Source organism: Lepidochelys olivacea, assembly GCF_965140295.1.
Source record: "Lepidochelys olivacea isolate rLepOli2 genome assembly, chromosome: 1".
Lineage (NCBI taxonomy): Eukaryota > Metazoa > Chordata > Testudines > Cheloniidae > Lepidochelys > Lepidochelys olivacea.
The window spans coordinates 188,765,681-188,791,130 of NC_140411.1; the positions used below are offsets into that span (position 1 = coordinate 188,765,681).

The following is a 25,450-nucleotide window of genomic DNA, read 5'->3' on the forward strand; positions in this document are numbered from 1 at the left end:
CAGGGACATATCTGAATGGTGAGGAAAACAGATGACTTTCAAGGTCTTTCTATTGTAAGACACGCAGATGCTCACTGATAGAGTTAAGGAGTGCTGCAGACTCTTCTGTGCAGCAACCCAGACAGATTCATGACGCTACCTACTACAATCTTTTCCTGCCCCTCCCTGTTCTTTTGGGGGGAATATGCAGTCCCAGGGACGTCACTAGGGAACATTCCCTGTGCTCCTGTTACTGCAGAGGCTGCAATTCTGCCTGGCCCTTATTCTGGACACTCAAACAGAGGGGCAGGCTCCTTATTCCTTCCCCCCCTCCACTGCACACTCATAAGAAGGCAAGGCAGAATCTAGCTAATATTAAAGAATAATAATATGATACCATCGCGAATACAGACTAACACGGCTGCTACTCTGAAACCTGTCATTTTATAAAGGAAATTCTACTTTTTGATTAAATTAACCAATATTTTAAAAAGATAATAGAATCTCTCTAAGGTAGCCCTAGTATCATAAGATCTAAGCACCTCACAGTCTTTCATATATTTAACCTCACAATGTCCAGGTGAGGTAACGAAGTACTATTATCCTCGTTTTACAAATGGGGAGATGAGGCACAGGGAGACTAAGACTTATACAAGGTCATACAGGAAGTCGGGGGGTGGAGGGATCCGGGAATTAAAGCCAGCTCTTCCAAATCCTAGGCTAGCGCCCTGACCACTGGACCACTTCCTCTCAAAAGACTAAAGAACTTACTTTACCACAACTGTGAAAGTTTGTTGTCTATAGTACTAATATTTTGAGCCTCATTCTTGTTGACAATGTGGGGCTTTGGTGAAAACAAGAATCAGGCCCTTTGTACCTGAATACCCCCTTTCAATGGAGGATCTCGGCATGCTTTAATTAAGCAAGCCTCACATACCTCATTTTACACCTGAGGTAATTGAAGTACAGAAAGGTGAAGCGACTTACCCAAGATTACACAGCAAGTCAGTAGCAGAGCTGAGTGACTCCCTGTCCTCTGCTCTAGCACTTTCCCTCTTATCTTACATCTGTAAAAGCGTTAAGGTTCTAGAAAAAGTGCCGTGCCTACAGGGTTTGGTCAGTCAAAGGCTCTGTCCACACTTGCAAAGTTTTCTAAACATTTCATACCATTACTAACACCAATTCCGCATTAGCAATGTTACCAACCCTACTAGAGGTTGGCTGCTACCATTTTTAAGACGATGTCACACAACTCTTCAGGTCTAATCAACATGATATTAAAAGCACTTGTGGCAGCTGGCAAAATACCCATGATAGGGTTCAGAACCCTGCTAACACCACTGGAGCTAAACTAGGGATAGCAATGGTGAGAAATTTTCAGAGTGTAGACAGTCAACGACTTTGCCTTGATGTAATCATTTGTACCTTGATACCCTAGTGGAGAGCTGTTGTGTGCACGAAACATCTGTAGAAAAAGACAGAACAGGGATTTTCTCTTTTCTGTTCCTGGAGTTGAATTCTTCTTTCTTAAATAAATAAATAAACTAAACTAAACTCCTAAATTGCTATTACTCTTATTCTTTTTTACTCAGTTTTATGTCAGACACATACATTTGGCAATGAAAGTAGGACTGAAGTGGGATCTGTATTCCCTAGTTCTGAGTCTTCATCTCAGAGTGTCGAACTGGCAGTTTTCTGACTGATGGTTAATTATTCATTCAGATTAGATCATATGTTTCTGAGTACTTTGCTTTTCTTTGTGATCAGAATATTTATATTACATTGACATTTTTCTTGAAATTCTCATGATTTGAACCCCTTTCCAATGCCTGCCTGCAGAGGGAGACTCATGGCAAAAACTGGCTTGCTTGGGCAGCTTTTCCTTCTGTATTTTTCACAATGTTTTCCCTGATGAGGCCCCAGGATTATTGCAAACCAGTCACAGGAAGAGCTGCTGCTCAATTAGGCGAGAAGAAACTTGAAGGAAAAAAAGAATAAAGCCAGTAAATTGCTTGAGATAACAATCTCCCCCCACCAGTGTGTCTCTGTAACTAAGAGGATTAGCTGAACTTTATGTGTCACACCAAAACTGACAATAAGCAACAGTGACTTCCCCCTGCTGGCGCTTGTACCTTCACATGTTTCATTTTCCTGCTGGTACTACATACAGCCTTGCCCCTTGCCCGCTGACGAACTTGGAGATGAATATCATGGCTCCTTTCCTTTCCTCCTTCCTTAAAGATTTATGACTAAAAAACAAAGCCCAGCTGTTGCACTGACACTATGTATTTCACACCCTCTTCAGGAACATGCCTCTTTTCGGAGAGTGCAAGCTGGCAAGAAGAGGTATGGGGCTGCTGTATTATTTTTGGCTTCAGCTAAGCTTACTGCTTCATGCCAGAGAGACAAAGACAGTGGCCCCAAATCTGCTCCTATGGAAGTCAACGGCAAAGCTTCCACTGGAACAGGATCAATCCAGAAAGAGAGAGAAAAAGCAGAAGCCCAGTTGACACAGGACTCAACCAAGTTAAGACCCCATTTAGACATGGTTCCATACAAAGTAATTTAACCACAATTTGGCCCCATCCATCCTGAACAGCCAAATATTTTTAGCTGGAACTGTGTTTAAACAGAATTTTAAATCAGGTGAGCAGACTCCTTGAAACCCACTGTGGAGTTTGCCAGAGAAAGATTGGTCTGAGAGAAAGAATTGGAATGAGAGAGGGAGTATTTTCTCTCTTCCCTTTTAATCATAGATACTGTTCCTATGAAAACAGGTTAAAGCTAAGCTTCTTACAGGGTCCAGAGGAAAGGCAGCAAAAATGTGAAAGCAAAACATTACCAGTATCTGCAGGGCAGCATAGAGGCACATGAAGAAAGTAAGCAGCTGTACCCTCTGTAGTAGGAAGAGAGGCTGAGACATAAGCCCTTGTATCAGAGGCGTGGTATGAGGCAGGACCTGCTCACAGAATTTGGCAAGGACAGGGCTGATATCTAACCACATCCTCTTAAGGAGATCAAGGAAGAAATGGATATAGCATGCAAGAGGGGCTGGGAGAGGGAGAACTGAGAGCTGGGTTCAGAGATACCAGAGATATTTTTAGATTGATGTGAAACAAATACCAACACTAAACAGTTTTTTTTAAATCACTGCTCTAAACAATTTGGGATGTGGGATTCAGTGATCATGGGCAGGGTTTGAGGTGAAATGTTTGAGGATTGCAAAATTTGCAAGATATATTGGTGATGTGTAATAAAATACAGGGAATTTTCCTGTTTTTGGAAGGTGTTTTATTGAAACCAGGTTCTTGTGCTGGTCACACTCACATTGCTACACAACTCCTTGAATCTAAGGGCTTATCTATACTTGAAGTGCTACAGTGGTGCAGCTGCCCTGCTGTAGCGCTGCATTGTAGACACTGCCTATGCCAACAGGAGGGGTTCTCCCATCAGCCTAGCTAATTCACCTCCGCAAGAGGTGGTAGTTAGGTCAATGGAAGAAGTATTCTGTGTGCCAAGTGCTGTCTACACCGGGGGTTAAGTTGGCTTAACTATGCCGCTAGGGATATGGATTTTTCACACTCCTGAGAGACATAGTTAAGTCAACTTAATTTTCTAGTGTAGTCAAGGCCTAATTAGTCAAATCATTGTGATGTTACTGACACTGTAAAATGGCACAAGCAGGTACACTCTGGCAACATAAATTCAGAATAGTAGCTGGGGGTTCCTTGCATAGCTTCACAGAGAGCAAAGTGTATGTGTTGTGGGGGAGAAATGCTTAGACCCAGACTTGGACTTTTAATCCCAAAATATGTAGAGACTAGGACGTTGTAAAAATGTCTGCTGTGCAGCCAAGGGTTAAGATGGCCTTGTTACTCCACAGCAACTTCTGTCTACGATGTGTGCAGCATTAGTTTTTGTTTAAAGGGGCCCTGATCTCATCCCTTTTTCCAATAGATATGAAATGGAACATGTCTGCCTTTGAACTGCGCCCAGCAGCGCTGCAAGATTCAGTGAATGAAGGACACCGTATCCAATTGAAATTACAGAGGAATTTGAGGTAGGCAGAATATATTTACCCAGTTGGAATTTAAACTGTGAAATTAAAAGGGAATATTCAAGGATGATGGGGCAGAGAGATTTCCTAATCTCTATCCAGCCCCAGCTGTGTGTCAGAAAAGTCTGAAGAGGGAATAAGCAAAGAACCTGTTCTGGAATAAAGGGTAAGGAGAGAATAAAGACAATGTTTTCAACAGCGCCCAGCTCCAGCTGCGTATTTGTTTCATAGGCTCTGTCCATACTAAGAAAATGACTTGTGGTTGATAAAAGGTGTCAAATGTGTGTCCCTCCTGGCCCCCGGGTTCAAAAACAATTGGGTCATTAGTGTAAACAGGGCCAAAGTGTTTCCAATGCCTCTAACAGAAAGTGTGTTAGATTTCTTGTGGAATTAGGGGTTCAGAACTCTTTTTGTAACAGGTGTGAAACACATTTTGGCCCTCTTTACAGTATCTATTTGGCCTCTGAGAAGTAGTATCTGAGAACCTCACAAACATTAATGAATTAATCCTCACAACAGTGTTTTGGGTGATGTCCCTTTGGTAGCTGGAGGAACAGAATGTTGGAAGCAGAAGGCAGTTGGAAATGACAGTTGTGGATGGCAATTTGAACTGGGCAGCTGGAGAAAATTGAATAACGTATGGTGACAGCTGCAGGATCCCCCTCACCAGACAGACAAGGAACACTCAGGAAGAAAAAGTTAACAGAACACAGTGAACAGTGTGTGTGGATTCTGGTGAAAGCAATGACAGGGAGCTGAAGAAATCAACAGGAGGAAGGACAATCTTTGTGGTTAATGCACAGAAAAGGGAGTCAGGGGTAACAGACTCACAATGTGACTTTGGGCAAGTCCCTGAAATCTCTTGATGCCTCAGTTTCCCGCACTGAAACACTGTGATAATGATATTTCCCTACCCAGTGTGGATGGGGAGTTGTGAAGCATTCAGAGGCTACAGTGGTGATGACCATGGAAATGCTTATATATCAACAGAGCCAGAGAGGAAGTGAGAGCAGAGAATGAGAAGCAGATTGAAAAACCCACATGAAAAGATGAGTGTGCTCCTGATGATTACCTCTCCCTTTTCTGAGGCTGTGTGAAGGGTCTGAATTACTGCCTGAACTGCCTCATTAAATATAAAAATAAAACCTCATGTTTCTTTTCCTACATGTTCTATTCCTTGTCTCCAAAATAGGAGTTAGCTGGTTATAGTGAGGGGTAAAGGGTGCAGGGGTGATCTGCTGCACTGCAGTAGTTTCATCAGTCTGAGACCCAGAGTGTCAGTCACAACTATCAGAATAAGAGAGTTTAGGTCATCCTTCCTCAAATGAGGAACAAGAGAGGGATGCAGGCAGAGAGCAAAGAAAGCGATCTGGTAAAAGGGAGCTGGAGAACTTGAAGTGTATATTGAAAGCCAGAGAGGTGAGTAGGGAACTACAATGGAGTACATGTGAAATGGATATTCTTTGCCTCTCTGCTGCTATGCACACAGCAGTCCAGATGTTGGGAGTGATGTCCTTTTAACTGGAAAGGGGGAGAATGTTGGAGTCAAAAGTGTGCACGAGGATGTCAGCTTTTTGGAATAGAGGACTCTGCCTCATCCCACTGCAGCTATAGTAAAAATTAAAGAGGCATGTGGGGACTGGTGAGAGAGAGGAATGATGGTCTTGTGGTTAAATCACTGACTTTGGGACTCAGGAGATGTGGGTTTAATTCCTAATTCTGCCACAGGCTTCCTCTGTGACCTTGACAAATTGCTTATGGGTAGGCTTGGCAGAATTCAATTTTTATATTTTTATAATCTCAGTGATGTTTATTTTTTAAACATTTATTTCTATTTTGATCAATTTAAATGTCCACAGTTGCAGGAAATTATGAGGCATCAAACAACAGGGAGTATTCAGACAATAATAATTTAATGACAGTAAACACTGAGGTATAAAAAGTTAAAGCTTTATAACCATTAAAACACAAATTGTCAACATCACATGTCAAAATATACAAAGCAAATATCCTTAAATCAAACTTGAATAAGTTCTCAAGCAGCATTTTGATTACTTTGCCTATTTATAAATTTTGATAGTTATCGATGGAAATATTTTTGGTTGGTTTGTGTGTGTATGGTGAAACTGACATTTGCTGATATTTGCCAACAACAATCTGATCCTTCCTAGCCTACTTATGGGCTTGCTTTGCAAGCTCTCTGCTCTTCACTTCCCCATCTGTAAAAGGGGGATAATAATTCCTGCTTCCTCTCATGCTTTGTCTGTCTTCTCTTTAGATTGCAGACTCTTTGGGGCAGTGACTGTCTTTTATTATGTGTATATACAGCATCTAGTATAAGTGGTGCCACAATCTCAGCTCAGATCTCTGTAAGAAGTGTGGATACTGCCTGTGCGAACTGGTGGGAAGCCAAAGAGAGAGGTATTCAAAATGAGCCTGCATCCGATGAAGTGAGGAGCTGTAGCTCACGAAAGCTTATGCTCAAATAAATTGGTTAGTCTCTAAGGTGCCACAAGTACTCCTTTTCTTTTTGTGAATCATGAGAGAGTCAGACAGGTGAATGGTCTAGAAGTGAGAGGGGGATGTAAGAGGAAGGGGGCTACACAGAAGTGATATTTCTTTCCTCTGCTGCTGTGCTAATGGCAAGCAGAATGTTCAAAGGCTGATGCCTCATTAAGAGGAGAAAGGACAGAATGTTGGGACCATACGTTTCCATGGCAGTTGGGCGGGGGGGACAGTTTTAAACAGTGCATAAGAAGACCTAAGAAAGCATGGTGACAGGAGCAGCACCTCCTTGAGGAGGATAGGAACTGGCTGGGAAGAAAAATTAATTGGGAGGAAGGAAAGTATGTGAAAAGAACAGCATCAGGGACATGAGCAAAAGCTGCAGAAGGGAAATTTAATGGAGCAAAAGAAGAAGCCATGGAGAAAGTTAGAGCATAGAAACTTCCGGGGGGGGGGGGGCAGGGGGGGGAATCAGCTAAGGAAGCCCCTTCCAAAAATAGGTGCATACAGCATGCTTCTTATTTCTCCCTGAACTAGGGCTGTGTGAAGGGTTGGATTTGCTGCCCAATCTGCCTTTTGATTATATATAATTATCTGTATTTCTTTTGCCCCCCAGTGCAAAAAATTATTGTCAATAAAACAGTAATAAGTTAGAGACGGTGATGGGTAGAGGCAACACTACTAGCATTGAAGATCTGGGGTCACAGACACAACTAGCAGTACAGGGCATCTAACTTCAGTGACTGGAACAACCAGAGAGATGGGGGGAATTCTGAAAAGAGGCCAAGAGTAGGGACTGGGAATTAGAGATGGGTCTATACTGTAAAAAAAAAGAAAAGAAAAAAAGAAAAGAAAAAGAATATTCAACTGAATTTTTAAAAGAATTTCCATTGACTGAATGTATGCCCTTTTTGTATGTATTCATTTTGAATACTGCATTAAGTGAATTTACTGGCAGGAACATTCACCCAAATAGAGATTTTTTTAGAAAATGTTTAACTTACTTGTGTAAGTATTCATACCAGAAACCTGATTCTATGAGTTGCACTTATCCAGTCAGGGAACAGAAACAAACTAGGGGCTCCATCCTGCAAGGGGTTAAGCACTCTGGGCCCAGATCAGTGAAGGACTTAAGCACATGCTTACCATCAAGCATGTGAACAGTCTCATTGACTTCAATAGGACAGTTTATGGCTAAAAATTATGCAAATGTTTAACTGTTTTGAGGAATTGGAGCCAGAGAGCTCAGTACCTTGCAGAATTGAACTATGTGTCGCCTATGTGTCAAATCATCTTGAATTTCAAATAATTACAACAAATTGCTTGTGAATAAGACACAGGCCAAGAAGTATTTGGCAAATAATTTCAAGTAAGAAATAAACTTGAGAAAATCATGATCTGTTTGAAGACAATTCACAACAGAAATAGAGGCAAGATTTGTCCAATAAATTATTCATTACCAATGATTTGCCAAGCTTTACTGGATATATAGCCACAGAGACCTGTGTTACGCCTTGGGGAAAGAGCCAGAAAGAGATGTGTCAAAGTAAACCTGAGAGGAGAATGCAGATAGAGATCCAGAGAAGTCTCTGGAGAGGGAGCCAGAGAGGTTATGTGGGCAGATATGATGGAGTACAGAGGGAGTGCTGTTCTTTGCTGTTTATAGCTAGTCAAACGGGAACCATATTTTGGATGATATTCTTGAAGATTGTGGAAGGTTGCATTTTGGAATCACAGTTGGGGATGATAACTTGAATCAGGTAGATGCAAGAGCAAGAAAGAAGATTAAATGTGATTAAGTAGGTTGTCCTTGATGAGAGAGAAGCATCGTTTAGAGAGGAAGGTAATAGGAAGCTGCATACAGGTATGATAGTGCAGGGATGAGATGAGAAGCAACGGGAGAGGAGATTAAATGCATGCAAGAGTAGAGCTGTGTAGAGTCTTAAAGGTGCAGACAAAGGCCCAGTTTCTTTGGTGTGATCACTTTGGCTGTACTGCTGATGTAATCTGGCCATAAAATTGGATTGGCTGGCTCATGGAGGACCAGCTAGAGGCAAAATTGAAGAGTAGCAATCCAGTATGCTTCTGTTTTCATTTTTATTCTGGAGAGTCATCCATCCTTAGTTACAAATAGGTCCTCTGAATGACAAAGTATCTAATAAGTAGCATGGAATATCATCAAATTGAATGTAGATATGGAATCAATGTGATTAGAAGGCCTTTCTTTACCATTCCATAGCACAGTCAATTTCCACCAATATATTCTGGGATATTAGAAGACTTTATGAAGGAACAAAAATCACATACTCTGAGGAACACTCCTAGGACTGTTTTAAAAAAAAAAAATTTCTGATGCAGCCCTTATGGGGCAGCTCTGCTCTAACCTTTCCTATGCCTCTCTTTTTTATATCCTCCAGTATCTGCCTCTGCTGCTATTCATAACTTTTTCCAGTAGCAGCATGCAAGATACGATTCTTCCCAGTGTCACTCTTACCCAGAGTTTTGAATATTGGCAGTGAAACTGATTGGAGTTTTATGTTGTTGTTTTGGGATCTGATCCAAAAAGGTCTATTGAAGTCAATGGAAAGACTCGTACTGGGTTTCAGATCAGGCCCTTAGTGAAAAATATTGCATAGACTCTCCTCAGTTTCTTCTTTTTCTTTATATGGGGTATGATATTCCTGGCCTTTGTGTGTAGATGTGTGCAACAAAATATTATAAGGAATACGATTAAAGTTATTAATCATTTTAACTTAATTCTGCTGAATTTTTAAACTCAGCAACATGACTGACCAGCAATGTTTTGTCACCTCACCTGTTTAAGATTATTGTCCACCCTTCTTTGTAAGGCTATGGAAGTTTTTAACATAAAGCCAATTTTAGCTGTAGACCCCAATATACACTGTCTACTTTTGATGAGTGAGGCACAAAGTCTGACTCTCTTTTCCTTTTAGGCCAGTCAAATTTGATGCAGAGTATGGAAGAGGTTAAAGTATTTGTTTGAGAGAGATCTCCCTGGAGTTTTGTGTTGTCCAAGACTGGAGATGTGTTATGATGGGTTTCTTTAAAGAGAAAATTACTTTCCTGTAATTGTTCTTCTCTGAAGATATGAAAGACCACCACTCACACACCCTGCTCTGCACAGAATTGAAGGTTCTGCTATTTAATTTTCTTATTATTCAATTCCCTTTTATACATAGGGGATTAATTCCACTTTGAGCTTGGGGAGTACCTGTCTTGCACATAACAGTTGTGATGGGTATTTTCACAGAATACCACTTGCAGATTTTGCTTTTTTTGATGCTTCATCGGTCTAACCATTATATTTGAAAATGTTTTCATTTAGGATTATCTATTTTATTTACTGTGATTCCTATTTATGCTACTCCCCAGCAACTTGCTGGCAGTAAAATAGTTAATAAAAACTAAATCAGAATATGCCGCAAGCATTTCTTCTTTTAATGTGTCTGGTGTTCTTGTCCTTTTTAACCCGCTTTGGCCCTTACCTTGCTGCAAGCTTTGCATGAGTACAAGGGGTCTCCTTTGATTGTCAGTTTTATTATATATATATATATCAAAACATGGTGCAACAGCCACATGCAGGTGCTTACTCCATGGGCTCAGCCTTAGATGATAGGGACCAGTGTGTCCCCCGCCCCCGGAGCTTGCCTCCTTGTCTATCTGGCCATGCACATTGGACAATTTCTGTCCTTCAGACCCACTCCCAGTTAGAAATGAAATTGGCATGGATGGTTTTAATACCCTTGGACCCCCCCCCCCCCATGACCAGATATCTTGATTTTATAAGGACAGTCCCGATATCTGGGGCTTTTTCTTATATGGGCTCCTATTACCCCCACCCCCATCCCGTTTTTTCACACTTGCTGTCTGGTGACCCTACCCCCTCCCACAGAAGCGATCAATCCCATCACACAGCAATACACCAATATGCCAACGTGTCGGTGGCACAATGCACCTCTGCTGGGGCGGGGTCTGCCCTGCTGCTGCTCTCGAGCTGGAATGAGCCCCCAGAAAGCAGACAAGGAGCACCTGACAGCGCAGTCCCAGCCAAACACTCGCCCTGCCCAAGGGCGCACTCTCTAGTGGGGTGGTGGGCAACGGGGTGGCGCGCGTGTCGAGGCCGATTATATGCCAACGAAGGCTGGAGCAGAGGTGAATGGCAGAGGAAGTGGCGCATGCGCAGAGATGCTGGCAGGGTAAACACGGGGGGGTCGGGAGTAATGGACTAGCGAGAAGGAAGGGCGGATGGCGCAAGCGCGAAGCGGTCGCCCGCGAGGGAGGGGCAAGGGCAGAACGCGCATGCGCAAAGGCCGTGTGCCAGAGTCAGGGCGGGGAGAAGGCGAGGGGAGACGGCGGCTGCGCGATTGGAGCGGGCGGGGGGGCAGGGAGCGAGGGAGGGTTTATCGGGCGGCCGATTTTGGTTAAAATATTCAAAATGGCGGACGGAGGAGCAGCGAGTCAAGATGAGAGTTCGGCGGCGGCGGTGGCGGCGGCAGGTAATCATTACTGCGTTTTACATATTCATATTCATACTCGCGCGCGCGGCCCCCCCGCCGCCCGCCCGCCCCGCTTAGCATAATTTATTAGTACTCCGGATTATTATAATTAACGGCACAGGGGGGAGCGGGGGCGGCGGCAGCCTCCCCGTGCGGGGAACACACACAGGGGCGCGGGGGGCACGGGGGCGCCTGCCCGCCCCCAAACCCGGGCAGAGGCCGCCGGGCCGGGCCGGCAGCGGCCGCACGCCCACAATAAAGCCGCTTTACATATTCATGGCGGAGCGGGCCCGGCTCGGGCAGGGAGCTGGGGGGCTGAGCCCGGAGCTGGGGGGCGAGCACCCCGCATCCTCCCTCCCAACAGCGAGGTCCCCTCCGCGCTGTTGCTCCGGGCGGGGAGCGGGTTGGGGCGTGGGGATTTTTTGGGCGGCGGCGGCGGCGGGGGGCGGTTGGCTTCTCAGCCCACCGTCCTCGGGCAGCGTTATTTCCCCAGAGCCCCAGGCCTGCCTGCAGCGGGGGGCTGGGTGCGGAGGGCCCGGGGAGGGAGGGGAGCTTGGCGGGGGCCTCCCTCCGCCCCCCACAGCGAAGGTGTTTCAGTCCCGCTCCACTCTCTGTGGGGGGGGGTCTCCCTGGTGGTGAAGGGCTGGGGGGGGGGAAATCTGTTACCCAGGGGGCTAGGTTGCCCTGGCATCTCCCCGTTTCCTTAGGCGTGAGGGAGCCCGAGCAGCGCAGTGCAGGGTGCTCCGGCATTGGCCCCCGGGGGTGTCCAACAGCGATGCTCTGAGGGCCCCCCTCCCCCAGCGAGGGGTGCGTGGGGTGGCAGCGTTGGTGGGTGGGGTGGCAGGCTGGCTGCCAGGGGTGCGGGGCCGGGCTCGCTCTCCCTCTCTGTGTGTGTCTCTCATTTGAATAATGTCTAATTCGGGGAGGTTTATATTATTGAAATGGCCGCCTGAGTTTCCCCGCCTCTCATGTTTAGTAATTCAGACCTTTAATAACAGCCACTCAGAGCCCAAAGCCGTGTTTATATTTTACATTCGCCCCATGTGCTTGTGTGGTTCAATATGATTCTTCTTTCTTGCTCTCTCGCTTTTTTTAAAAATTTTCTTGGCAACCCACAGGGCCCAGAGATCAAACCCAGGCTGTGTGGGGAGGGGAGGGGAGGGGGGAGGAAGAGGTAGGCCCTGACTCCTCTGGCAGACGCGTAGGCCTCACTCTCTGCTGCTTGATTTATTTACTAATAACCGAAATGACCCCCCCATCCCACCCCCGCGAGCAAAAACAAAACCCTCCTGGGGCCTGAGCAGCATCAGAACTGCTCACAGCTTCTCACACACGCATGTCTTTTAAATAAAGGGCTTATTTTTAATTTATAGCAACACAAGACTGTAAAGCTGCCCCTTCCATAACTGCTTTTCAGTGAGTATTGAGCATTTTTCATCCCTTTGTCCCCGATTTACTTTTTTTTTTTTTAAAGGAGTTGACTTTAATTTGTACTTCATGGGGCTGTGAGAACACTTTCAAAATCTAAAAAGCCTCCCTCCTACTGTCAGATACTCAGAACCTAATCTTGAATTTTTAATTTTGTAACACACTGGATCATACAACAGTAAATAAAATAAACCTCTTTTTCATCAATGTTTAAAATGTGGATGCTGTATAGCAGTCCTGTGTGTTTGAAGCTTTTGTCAGTCCCTGGCACTTCTGAGTTATTTTTAATTGAATTTGGGAATAAAAGAAAACAAAAACAAGTTTTCTATGTTTGCTTGCCATAGTTGGCTGAGTGAAAATTGAAAAATATCCCCCCCCCTTTAAATTGTCAAGGCTAACTATATATTTTAGCCAGACACCAGGCAATTTGACAACAAGCAAAATGGACTCCTTTTTCAAGGGAGGTAATGGAGTCATTTTATTTTAATGTAGCATTAGGGTTGATAAAACTGTGTGGTTTCTCAGTAGAGATCATTGTTTTCAGCTGTGGAGGAAAAGGGCCTGACCGAAGGGTATCTTACACTAGCCATATCAGATTAGCATGTAAACATCTTTGAAGCATGGCTTAGAAGAGTTCATGTAATAGTGCAGTCAGCTTATTTTGTAGAGTTTCCTTTGAAGGTTAATTTGTAAAAAAATACTAGACTTCAGTTAATGAAAAGCATTTTAATTTTAAAATAATCAGTCTCGCTACTACCTATTTTCCCCCTGCTCATCCTTGGTAAAGACAGGCCTTGAACACTGCAAGAAAAGATCTGTAGAAGCTATAATGAGACTGTTCAGGTGACTGACTGCTTCACAGACCAGCAGCATGAGGTTGGCTGGACAAAAAGCAGTAATATGATTTCATGCCTTAAATAGCATATGTTTTTGCACTCGCTTCGCAAGATGTGGTCAAACTGATGATGTAACCGGCCAGAGGACAAGGTGCAGTTAATTTGATTTATTGACCTGGGGTGAGGTGTAGCAGTGAAACCTTCTCATAGAGAAACCATTTATCTGAGGACAATTTCCTTTATAGCAGCAATTTAACCACTGCTGAGGCTGTAGATATTTTATCCAAGATGATAAAAATGTACATAACATCCTGCAAACAAAAATTTGATTCTAACTGACAATTTAGTAATTCTTAAAGGATGGATTGCTGGACTCTGGCCTTGTATTGTTATAGGCCTGACCTGGGGTTTACGAACCTAGCATTTTGCCATTTACGTGCTAAAACAAATCTGTCTACCTCAATCTGATGTATACTTAAGGTTATGGCTTAAAATTTTACTGAACCCTCCCACATGATTAGAATGGAAGGTGGCTCCACCAGTCCAAACCAGCAGCAACATCTGGACAAGAAGCCCATTTCCCGCCCCAGCTGCAATTGCTATCAAGGTGCTTTCAGTGGATCTTGAGTGAGGTTCCATTTTCGATATCAGTCTCTGGCAAGTAGATGTCTGATAAACTTGAAACTTTATTCTGCTTTTTCCATGTGATGGAAGAGACAAAGAATTTTTCTCTTATCCCTCCAGAGTTTTCTGGTTTTCAGTGGCAGCAGAGTGAAGCTGACATGATTCTTGACAGTTTCACCTACCAAGAGGGCTCTGACTTTCACAGGTGAAAATGACCAAAGGCTTGTAAGTTTTACTTCAGTGGTTAGGAGAGCTGTGAAATGCTGGCAGTAACTGCTGCTCCTCCTCTCTGCAGACTCGGGAAGACAGCAGTGTATTAGTTCACATTTGGAAGGTTATATTTGCTAACTTTTTAAATGAAAGGAAATAATCTTTTGGGCCTCCAGCCTTTCCAGAGAAAGCTTTTCTCTTGCCACTAGTGACTAGATATAAAAAAAAAAAACCAACAACTTTCTATAGTCCTAATTCAAGCAAATATGAAGTCTTTAGGAAGCAAATGGTTAGATTCTGACACTTAAGTTGTTGAGTAGTGATGTTTAGCACTGCATAACTTGGTGTGTATATATGGGGAAATTGATGCAATTTTCAAATCTGATCTCTAGCTATTAAGCCCGGTATAGCATCAATTATTCTGTGCTATGTATTGGAATGTACCAGAATATTACATAAACATAGTGGTATAGTTCCTGCTTGTAGTCAAGGTTCTGATGATTGAATAAACAAAATAAACAAATAATTGAATAAACAAAATACTTTGTTTAGAAAATGAGATTTTGGAAGCATTTTCATTACTTAAAGCACAATGGTCCAATCAGAATAGCCATTGTTGTGTTTAAAAAGAGAACCCATTCTAGTTGTAGTTCTTATCTGACACAAGTTTAAACGTGCAGAAAAGCTTGATTGAATGGGGTGTCTAAATTTATATTTTTGTTATGATCTATCGTCGTACCTTTTTTCCTGTAAAAGTGGAATATTGTTCATCCTTTCCATAGGCCTTTCATTCTTCTTTGAGTCTCCCCCCCACCCCCCATCTGCTTGCCCAATTTTTTTGAAAAATTTGCAGTAATTAGTTGCCCTCTTCAGTGGGTTGATCTTGATGTGCATAGCCATAACAAAAGTTGGCATGCCCAGTGGAGTATGGCTGAGTTGTAGAGTTTGTGGGAAGTGGTAATTTTTCACTCACTTTCACCAAGTCCTGATTCCTTTGTGAACTTCAAGGACTTTAAAAAGAATTTACACTACTTAACGTGCAGGTTTAAGTGAGGAGTTACTCTATACTCAATTACTTGAACATAACTAAAACTGCATACCATCTTAAGAGAAGCAGTCACACTTCTGGTCCTTGTAGATGACAAAGGTTTGTATGAGATGCATATTTCTAATCTGTGTAATACAAGTAAGTGCCATTTACATGATTAATAAAAGCAGGATTGAACCTTTAAGCAAAATTAAGTTTAAAACGATTGCTCCAAACTTGATATTACTTGCTCTGTGTACAGAGCTGGTATCCTGTGAATGCAGGACTCTTATGTCATTGTGTAGACTTACAGTACTGACTGGCTGCTTGATACTGCAGAGATTCCCTTCTGCATTAACAATTTTTATCACCATGTTCCTCTTGTGATGTGTTGCAATACATTGCAGCCCAAGTGTGGGCTTGCATCGCATTGAGTACAGCAGTAGAAATGGGGAGGGAATCACATACATTTAATTTTATCCTGTAAGCTTTCCCTTTATGTTCCTACATTAGCTATACTTCACTTGGAACCTGTCTAAATTCCACAGCTGCTAATTAAAGGAAGTTCTGTAAATGTGATTATTTTTCCTTTTCACAGTTGGGTGCATTAACTTTATTAAGCCTTGAGGATAAGAGCCTCACAGACTCTGTAACACTTCATCATTTCTATTCCTAGAGAGAAAATACTTAAAATTTCTGTGTTAATTCCTTTCCCTACCTTTGGTAGACTGCACAACTGTCTAGCAGAACTGGAGTCAGCTAATGTCCAAATTTGTCAGGTTATTTTTCAGTAGGTCTTCATTAGCATCCTACAAATTTCTTGTGGGAAAGAGGATGTTAATGAATTGCTAATGGCTACTTGTATTAATGATTTTGACTGAGGCTACTGGGCATTATTGTTTAGTGATTAAGCAGTAGGTTGGGATCCAGGAGTTCCTGAGTTCCATTCCTGGCTCTGTCACTGAGTTGACTTGCTATGTGACCTTAGGCTACATCTGTAAAATGGGGATAATAAATACCAGTCTCTCAGATGTGTTGTGGAGTCAGAGAGGAGATAATTAGTTAATGTTTTGTACAGTGTTTTGAAGATTGAAGTGCTATGTAAGTGACAAGTTTTATTAATAGATGTTTGTAGCAGAGTTTCTGCCTTTCTACTTGAAGGGAGACCATCAAATTATAAATTACATTTTTGTGTGGAAGTTTTTTGGCCTTTTAACATTTCAGTCCTCCCCTAAGATATATGATCTGTGAAGTTCAAGAAAAATCTTACTCTGTTTTTTCAGTTTGTTTATTTTGTGTATCTGACTACATTTTCTGTATAATCAGCTTCACTGTATTCCCTATATATTCAGTTAAACTGTATAGGAACTAAACTTTTTTCTTAAAGTCTCACCATTAATACCCCCATGTGCATCTCCACCAATGGTAGCAATAATGAGAGTGCTAGTATGAATAAGGTGCTGGTTGGTGGCTGTCAGAATTTTTAACTACAGTGTAATATGTAGACCTGCTTTAAGTAGGGTTAGACAAAACAGATATTCAAAGACAAATCTTTAGTGGTACCTTGGTTGCACTACAGCTACTAGTGTTAGGAATCTTTATGAAAAAAGGTCTGATGTAGACAAGAATCTAATTGGCTTCCTGTGTGTGAACATCTTTCACACAGCAAATTGGAGAGAGAAACCTTTTTTAATAAAAAAGAAAATGAGATTGCAAAAACCACAGGTGGGAAGTGGGGCTTAGACAGGTGTAGTTAGTATCTGTTTCTTTAAAATTATTAGACAAAGTTGCCAGCTAGCTTGCTGTATTTAAACCTATTTCAGAGAGTGATCTTGTTAATCTATAAATCATGCATCACCATTAAAGCTTTCACTCATTATGTACTTTTGTTGGAATTTGAATTTACCTGATTGTACTGCATGTGAAGTAGCTCAGATTTTTTTAAACATTTTATTTTGAAATCACAAAATTTACACTGTAGGACTTAGAACAGTGTTTTGGAGAAGAAAGATGTGTACAGATAATACCTTGAAATGGTAAGCATTGTAATATTCAGACTTCTTTTAAATGGACAAAATGCTGTTCATTGAGGTTGGAGACTTACCCTAATTTTGCTTGTCTTTCTCAGGTTAAAAGACTAGTATGAGGCACTGTCCTCCTTGCATCAAACTGCCTCACCATTTGTTCCTCCTCTGATTGTTTTATTTCAGATAACATGTGATTTACTAATTTGTGCCTGACCATGCTCATGAAAAGTAGCAGGTTTGTACAACTTGGATTTTATCAAGGGGAGGAGCATGTGATAATGGTAGAAATGACTAAGACATCTCATGAATTAGTCATTTCTTTATTATTAATCATCTCTTGAATAAAAATGTGACTTAAACTTATTCCAGGAATCCTACTGCAGATGTGCCTTGCAAAGTGTATTTTAGTCACAATTCTGTTTCTTACCCTGCTGATCTCTAGCACCAATAAGGGTATCATTTTCATTTTAATTTGTCTATTTCTTATGGAAGCTGAAACTATAAAACAAAAAAACTTGAATTCTATCTTTTAAGGCGATTTGGGGTATCTGAGGAGCAGCACGCAGCTTGGTGGTGCCAGCAAACAACTTCACTGTAAATACTGCTTGCACTGTCCCCCACCACGTTTTTTTTTCCTTTCTTTCCTCCTCCTACTTGTGTATTTCTTATGCTTAGTCTTCCTGGTTTGGAAAGAAGGCTAGACCATTTAAAAATGTGGGACTAGTCTGTGGTGCACCTTATTTCAAGACCAATGTAAAATTCACTAAGATGGAGCTGAAGTGCACAACTTAAACATTTATAACTGTTTGAATAGCTCAAGGGAATATAAATGAACAAATAGAGTTTACCAGTAGGTTTCAGTCATCCTTATATTGAAGTTTGGGCCTCTGATATCATTGACTTGTTATCACACTACTTCAGAGTGTTTTAGACCACTTGTGATGAGAAACCTTGGAATTCTGCAGCTTTAGGGCCATCTTTCAAGATTCTTCAGAATCTAAGCTTCTGTGTTCTTAACACTGGGTTGGGAGCCAGGAGCTTCCAGTTTTCACTGCCATTTCCACACACCATCTCTCTTTATGGCTCTGGGCAAGTTGAGTATACACAAGCCCTTAAAAACCCCCAAAACAAACAAGTCTCCCACTATTGCAGTACTGTTTGGTGCAGCTCCACCTATATTAGAGTGGGAGTACTACAGCAGGGGTTCAACCTTTTTCTTTCTGAGGTCCCCCTCAACATGCTATCAAAACTCCAGCACCCAGCGGGGACGGGGTGGGAGAGGATGACTCAGGGCTGGGGGTGGGCTCTCAGGCATAGGCGTAGTTTGGTTTGTATTTTGGGGGGGAGGCCGGCGCGGCTTGGGTCAGCTCCGTACAGCAGGGTCCAGGAAGACAGCACCATCTCCACCCTCAGACTCACATCAGTATGCCATCCAGTCTGTCTGGGGTGTGTGTGTGTGTGGTTCATCTCAAAAAGTTTGAAAACTGCTAGGGGCTGTGTGCGGGCAAGCGAGTAGCTCAAGGTGCAGGGTAGGGGATACTAGGGGCTGTGTGCCAGGAAGGCTCCCCTGTGGTTACTGCTCCCCAAGGGCTCTGCTGGCCACAGTATGGGGTCCCCCGCCTAGGCCACTCTAACCGGCTTTGTGAGCTGAGGAGCAGCCGCAACCCTGGGCACCAGCAGCGGACAGGGGAACGCCATGGCTGCCTGCTCCATGACACCAGCCAGAACAGCAGCTGTCCGCACTGCCTGACTCCAAACTTTCTGCCTCCGATGTGCCACCTCCTGGTCTGGCACTGGGGCTCTGGCTTTTGGCCTTGCAGCGGCAGGCGCTGGGGCTTGGGCTCTGGGTTTCACCCGTGGGGTCCCTTGGCCACCCGTGGGGTCCCTTGGCCACCCAGGGAGTCCTGGATCCCCAGTTGAAAACCGCTGTGCTAGAGTAAACAAGATTCCAATAGCTGCTATATTAAACCACCACATGTCATCTAGACCTTCTCTGGGCGGGATCTTATGTCTGTGGCCTGAGCTGCGGAGGTGTTAGTTCAGAGCTTCCCCTCTCCAAAACAAGCTAGAGGGGAGACAGCATAAGGAACACAGTCAACTGAAGTCTCTGCAGTTTTCACCAAACTGAATAAGAGCAGTCTTGAAAAATATGCTTCCAAGTCCCCACACCAAATTAATTTTTTTTGACCACGTCTTCCTGGCTTCTCAACCCACACAAATAGGAGCAGCATACAGGGTTGGTAGGAGGCATTGTAGGTTGTGCACATTTTCCCCCACCCCCTGACACTGGATAACAGAAATTCTTTTCTGTTTAGGTTCTTATACTACGCTTATCCCCTTAATATCTGAGAATGTTCCAGTAGTGCATTAAGCAGTGTGATACACATTTGTCACATGTTTGTGTTCCTCTCTCCCTAGGAATGCAGTGGAATGTCTTGTCTTCTCTAACAAACCATATATATTTTCAAAACCCTACCAAAACAAGGTCAAGGAAATGTGCCTTGCGCTTGAAGCAGAAGGTGGCATTTCTCCCACTTACACCTCCACTTCCAGCCAATTCCCAGTGCTCTCTAGGCCCTTTGTATAGGTCCTGAGATGTCAGTCTTCGTCGTCTACTGCCTAGTGCTCATCAGTTCTTATGTTGGGGTCCAAGGACGAAGACATCCATCCTCCACCCTGCCCATCTCCAACTCCACTGAGGAATTGCAAGGTTTCCCTTCCCCCACCAACTGCTTCTTACCTACTTTGAAAAGGCGGTTAAAGGGGTGGAAACTCCACTTCCTGCTCTGGAAAGGTCTCCAGCCCTATGAAGAGGTAGGGGTGTGTGGGGGTGGGGGGGTTTCAACCACCATTGCTGCTTCTGTCCCTATAGAAGAAACTTGTGGTGGAAACTCCAGACCCTGCTGCATCTAGCTCCATGAAAGGACTCTGTGGGTTTTAAGTATGTTCTGGAATTGTGATACAATACAGGATGTCTGTAGGGCTTAGCACAATTCTAGAACACAAATATGTAAAGCTGTTTCCTCTTCTAATTGTGAGGATAACCTTGATACTGTAAAATGATGCACTTTGAGTCTGCAGATAGACTAAAATGACTCTGTCACTGAGAGGTAAGAGCTTCCTCAGTTTATCTCACTGTGATGTTGAATTTAGGTCTTAGTCTATGTTGTGGAACCCGATTACCACATAGTAGTGCCTGTGTAGTTGGGGCTGATCTGTGTTCTGAAATTGTACTAAATTCCTGCTAAAGTCCAATCTTATAACTCTATTTGTGAATCTGATTAAAACATATGTCCTGTCCATGTTGGAGAACTACAGCACTGTAACATTGTCCTCAACACGGTAGTTATAACTGCAGGCTGGACCTAGCTATGGGTCTTGCAACCTGATTTAATATAAATACATTTACACTAAAGCTTATTAAGCGTAGGTCTAAGTAAATGTGTTTTTCTGCCTGTGAACTAAGTTTTGAATAGTTATGGGCAGTAAACTTTGTAGCAACAAAAGGAATTAGCTTATGAAGCACAGAATGACCCATCTTGTCTTACAACTTGTAGAAGGGTAGTCCTTCAGTAGTTAAGTTTTTGATTAGTGTTGTAAGCATGACTGTGAACCAATAAGCCCTTTCTAACTTGGTCAAATCTAAACCAATCTGCTTGAAACTTCTTGTGTGTGATCCTCAGTCAGCGGAAAAAATTGAGGGAAATGTTGAGGGCATCTTACCTGTGTAGAAAAATCAGTTATTTTTGGAGTGATATCTCAAAAATTACTTGACTCAGATGTTTACTAATCTGAGGATTGATGTTTTAAAGTATTATTTTAGGGAGATTCAGTGGCTAGATTTTGTTATTTGTAGGGCCCTAACAAATTCACGGCCATGAAGAACACGTGTCAGGCTGTGAAATCTGGTATTTTGTGTGCTTTTACCGTATACTATACACATTTCACGGGGGAGACCAGCCTTTCTCAAATTGCCGGTCCTGACCCGAAAGGGAGTTGCAGGGGAATCACAAGGTTATTTTAGGGGGGTTGCAGTGTTGTCACCCTTATGTCTGTGCTGCCTTCAGAGCTGGGCAGCTGGAGAGCAGTGGCTGTTGGCCAGGTGCCCAGCTCTGAAGGCAGCACCCCGCCAGCAGCAGCGCTGAAGTAAGTGTGGTAATATCATACTATGCCACCCTTACTTCTGTGCTGCTGCCTTCAGAGCTGGGTGGCCAGAGAGTGGCAGCTGCTGACTGAGGGCCCAGTTATGCAGGCAGCAGTGCAGAAGTAAGGGTGGCAATACCATACCATGCCATCCTTCTGTTCTGCTGCTGGTTGTGGTTCTGCCTTCAGAACTGGGCTCCTGGCCAGCAGCCGCCGCTCTCCAGCTGCCCAGGTCTGAAGGTAGCAGCAGCGCAGAAAAGGGTAGCAGTACTGCAACCCCCCATACAATAACGTGGCCTCTCCCATCTCCTTTTTGGGTGAGGACCCAAACAATTACAACACTGCAAAATTTCAGATTTAAATAGCTGAAATCATGAAATTTACAATTTTAAAAATCCTATGACAGTGAAATTGACCAAAATGGACCATACATTTGGTAGGGCCCTGGTTTTTTGGTATAGTAAGCTCTACAGGGCAGGGACTGTTTCTCACTGTGTGTTTGTTCAGGTCTTAGCATGTAATGAATAATAATGATTGGTTTTGGTCAACCTCTGAAAACGTGCATGTACAAGATAGACTTCTGTCATCCTCCCTACTCCCATCATTTGTATTTATGTGAAGGTGGGCACAAGTTAAATTATTTTACAATAAGACTAAATACTTAATTCATATGCAACAGGGAAGATTTACGCTTCCTTCTTGTGAGATTAGTGAGATGATCCCATGAATAAGAGGGAGAAAAGTAAAGATAGTGTTTTATTGTAACTGGTTTCCAGGCTGTTTGTGTAGGTTTGAACTCCTGAGTTCACATCCTGAGTGCTTGACCTTCAAATGTTTGTTTTTTATTAACTGAAATGTTCAAACAGTGGTTTAAATTGGTCTGTTTACTACCTTAACTGTATCCTATTGGGGAGTTTTTGTTTTTGTTTTGCATGGGTGGGAAGCAAAGGATTCAAATACAGGTAGGGACAAGTACAAGAGAAAACAAAAATCTTTGTATAGCTTCTAGTTTTTTGAATGGCTTGTGGGTGAGGGTACAGTGAAGGAATCTCTGCAGATCTTGCCAAAATTCATGGCAAATATTTGTAGTTCTTGCTGATACCTCTCTTCACCTCTATGAAGCAGTAATTTACTCATTCTGAAGTTGAGAACTTAAAGAAAATTGTTATACCCAGAGTCTTGTGAAGAGCTTCTCACTCAGCAACTACATTTTAACTTTTTTCTTTTACAAAGGACTGTTTTTTTTAAATACTTGGTGTATGGAGGATGACTGATATATTTTCCCATGCATTGTGAGAAAAATCTCTTAGTGCTTGTTGATGAGTTACTTGCCCAGTTAGTCTGTCCAACTCATTCAGATGTGAAAATGAAATATAGGCCAGGTCAAACCTTTTCACTGTCCATTGAGATGTTGATCTGAGGTTATCTGCCTGGTTCCTGGGCACAGAAATGGTGTATTGTTTTGTATACAGACACTTTAATTCTGAGAACTCCCAGGTAATGCTGTGCATATGAAATTTTTTTTGGGTGGAGGGGAGTGGAATTGGCTGTATCTCTGATACATAACATTACAAACTACATATCTGTGTAATACATAATTTACCTAAATATGTATGATAGTGTCTTCTCTTATTGAGAGACTATGCCACTTCAACTTCCTTTTCTTCTTTCTTGGATTATGACAGCTGCATTTTCTGCCACTTCGTCAATATGTACAAATATACTTCAAAATGTGAGTTCTCACCACCCTACAGGTCTTCCATTCCAGAGGCAGTAACTGCAGGAAAATACTTGAAAAGATATGTTTACTATTTTACCTTCAGTGGGGGGAACCCAATTCAGCCATTCCTTAGAATCTGTGGTCAGGTGGTTCTTAAGCACTTTTCATGTTGTGGACTACTTCTTAAACTAGAGATTTTCATGAGGACATCTTCCTTGCAGTGGCTGTAGTGCTTGGTTATATGAAATATTTGGTTATGTGAACTACTTGCAGAGAGTTGAAGTAAAAATGAAAGCAAGCTTTAAAGTAGTGGGGAACCGCTGCTGGCTACCATTTCTGTTCTCCAAACACCCCACTTTCAGTTCTGTCCCAAAAATGTGTAGTATTACACCAATGAGAGGCTATAAACAGGATTTCCATTCATAAGGATAGTGTAGGCTAAGAGATCTGGTTGCTTTAGAGTTTGGTTCTGCCCTCCAGTTTTGGTGCAGTCAGTAAAGTTGATCACAGTTAAAGTGGCTGAAAACGGTATAATGTAGGGTGCAGAGAGGTGGGTTTTTTTATTTTTAAGTTTAATTGGTAAATAGCCTCTGGAAACCTGGATTGACCTGGACTGGTCACAACAGCTCAATATCTATGACCACCTGGCAATGTTCCTTGGCCCAGCAGTAATCCTTGGATCACTGTGAACCCCTGCTGTAGTAACAGTCTTGTATTCTACCAGTAGATCTCAAAGCACGTTACAAAAGAGATAGCGAATAAAAATATCCTGTTGTACAATGTTAAACGTAGTTTTAAAAATATTTCAATTCTGTGATGCTGCCATTTAAAATGCAGGAGTTATATAGGTGTAGGTGAAAGCCACACAGAGCTTCCGCTTCCTCACACTTGCTGAAAAATGTAGGATCTCATTTATTCAACTTAACTTTGATACACACCCTGAATTGAGCAAATGAACATTGGAATTCCTACATTTTCGTTGCTCTTCCCTTCTTGAGCCGTGTAATGAGTGACTAGAATCAATAGACATCTGTGATTGCAGTATCAAATGTAATTTTAGTTTTGTGTGTGTAAAACTAATATGTATCCTCTCATCAGAAACTTAACTGTGACTAGCTCTTATTACTAAATATTATTCAGTCTAAGCCAAAGCCCTAAGTATGATTCAAAAAGACTAATTCTCACTTTTACATGAACACACTTCAGGTCTTTGTAAATGTGAGAAATTGCTGGTAGCAGGTATTTTACATGTGGCAAAGAAGGTGGCTGTACTCAGAAAACAGATTTTAGATGCAGATGAGAACTATGCTTGAGCAATTCTCATACTCTTGCATATGCAATGTATTGTGCTAGGCAAGTGCTTTTTGAAAACATGTCTGATATGTAAGGGCCCTGCCATGGTCCAACTAAATAAAGGACTGTGAGCTCTGAACCTGGAATGTGCTATATGGCAATCATAACTTTACATTTCATCTGTTGGATGTGTTGAAATACCCAAAAACTTGGAAGAGGTTTTTCTTTAAGTTCTGCATCTAAGATTCAAGTCTTATAGGGCACTTTTGAAAATGTGACTACGTTGACTTCCTTAGGAGCAAAGTGTAAGTAGAACTGTTCTTTTGTACTTTAATGAAAGTTGAACAGGTGCACTCTTCAAAACACCTTCGCTTTTGGAAAAACGTCAATTTTGTATTAGACCATTTTTCATTGTAGAACTGTGTATATACACTTCAACAGGCCTTTTATGTATGATTGAGCATTTAAAAGGAGTCTCACACTGGGCAAACGAAATAGGAGCTATACAAAAGGCAGCTTACCTTCAGTAACATCTTATGTTCCCTGTTTTGTTGAAGATTTGTGTTTTGAATAAGAACATTTCTTCCATTGCAGCCCAGCTTCTTCTTGATTCTGCGGTGGAGATGTTATATTGTGTTTGAGAATTATTAGTTGTTATGGAGACAGTTGTGATGTCACAAATTCAGTATTCTGACTTCACTGCAGGGTCAAGTATTTATTTTTATTTATAGGCTTTTCTGCTGGCTTATCACCAGAATCATAGGCATTTGAACATATTTTTGTGGCTTAAATATTTTAAAGGATTAAAACGGAAAACCTACCCTCAATCATCAGCCTTATGAAAAGGGAGTAAGATTATAAAATTAAAAAACAAACACAGTCATCCCATACCTTTAAACCCTCCCTGTAAGTATGAGAAAGTAGGAGTCTTGCATTGTGCCCTGAATGTTAACAAGTTGGGGCTATTTTAGACCAAAGGGACATCCGAGTAGGCTACAAACGAGGAGAGAGAATACTTGGGACTCCCTTCATAATTCAAGTAGACAAGGATTGCCTGAGGTGACAGCAGTCCAGGTATTGTTGA

General features: G+C 42.4%; 1 protein-coding gene across 1 annotated transcript in view; it reads left to right on the top strand.

The window, feature by feature from the left end:
• Window positions 1-10,997: 10,997 nt before the first annotated feature.
• POU2F1 (POU class 2 homeobox 1) overlaps window positions 10,998-25,450 on the top strand; it is a gene marked incomplete at its 5' end in the record, with an annotated part of 168,353 nt that continues 153,900 nt past the window's right edge. Inside the window, one exon of the mRNA XM_084650543.1 lies at window positions 10,998-11,058. Within this exon, the coding sequence (XP_084506669.1) occupies window positions 10,998-11,058 (61 nt within the window). The remainder of the gene's footprint in view (window positions 11,059-25,450) is intronic.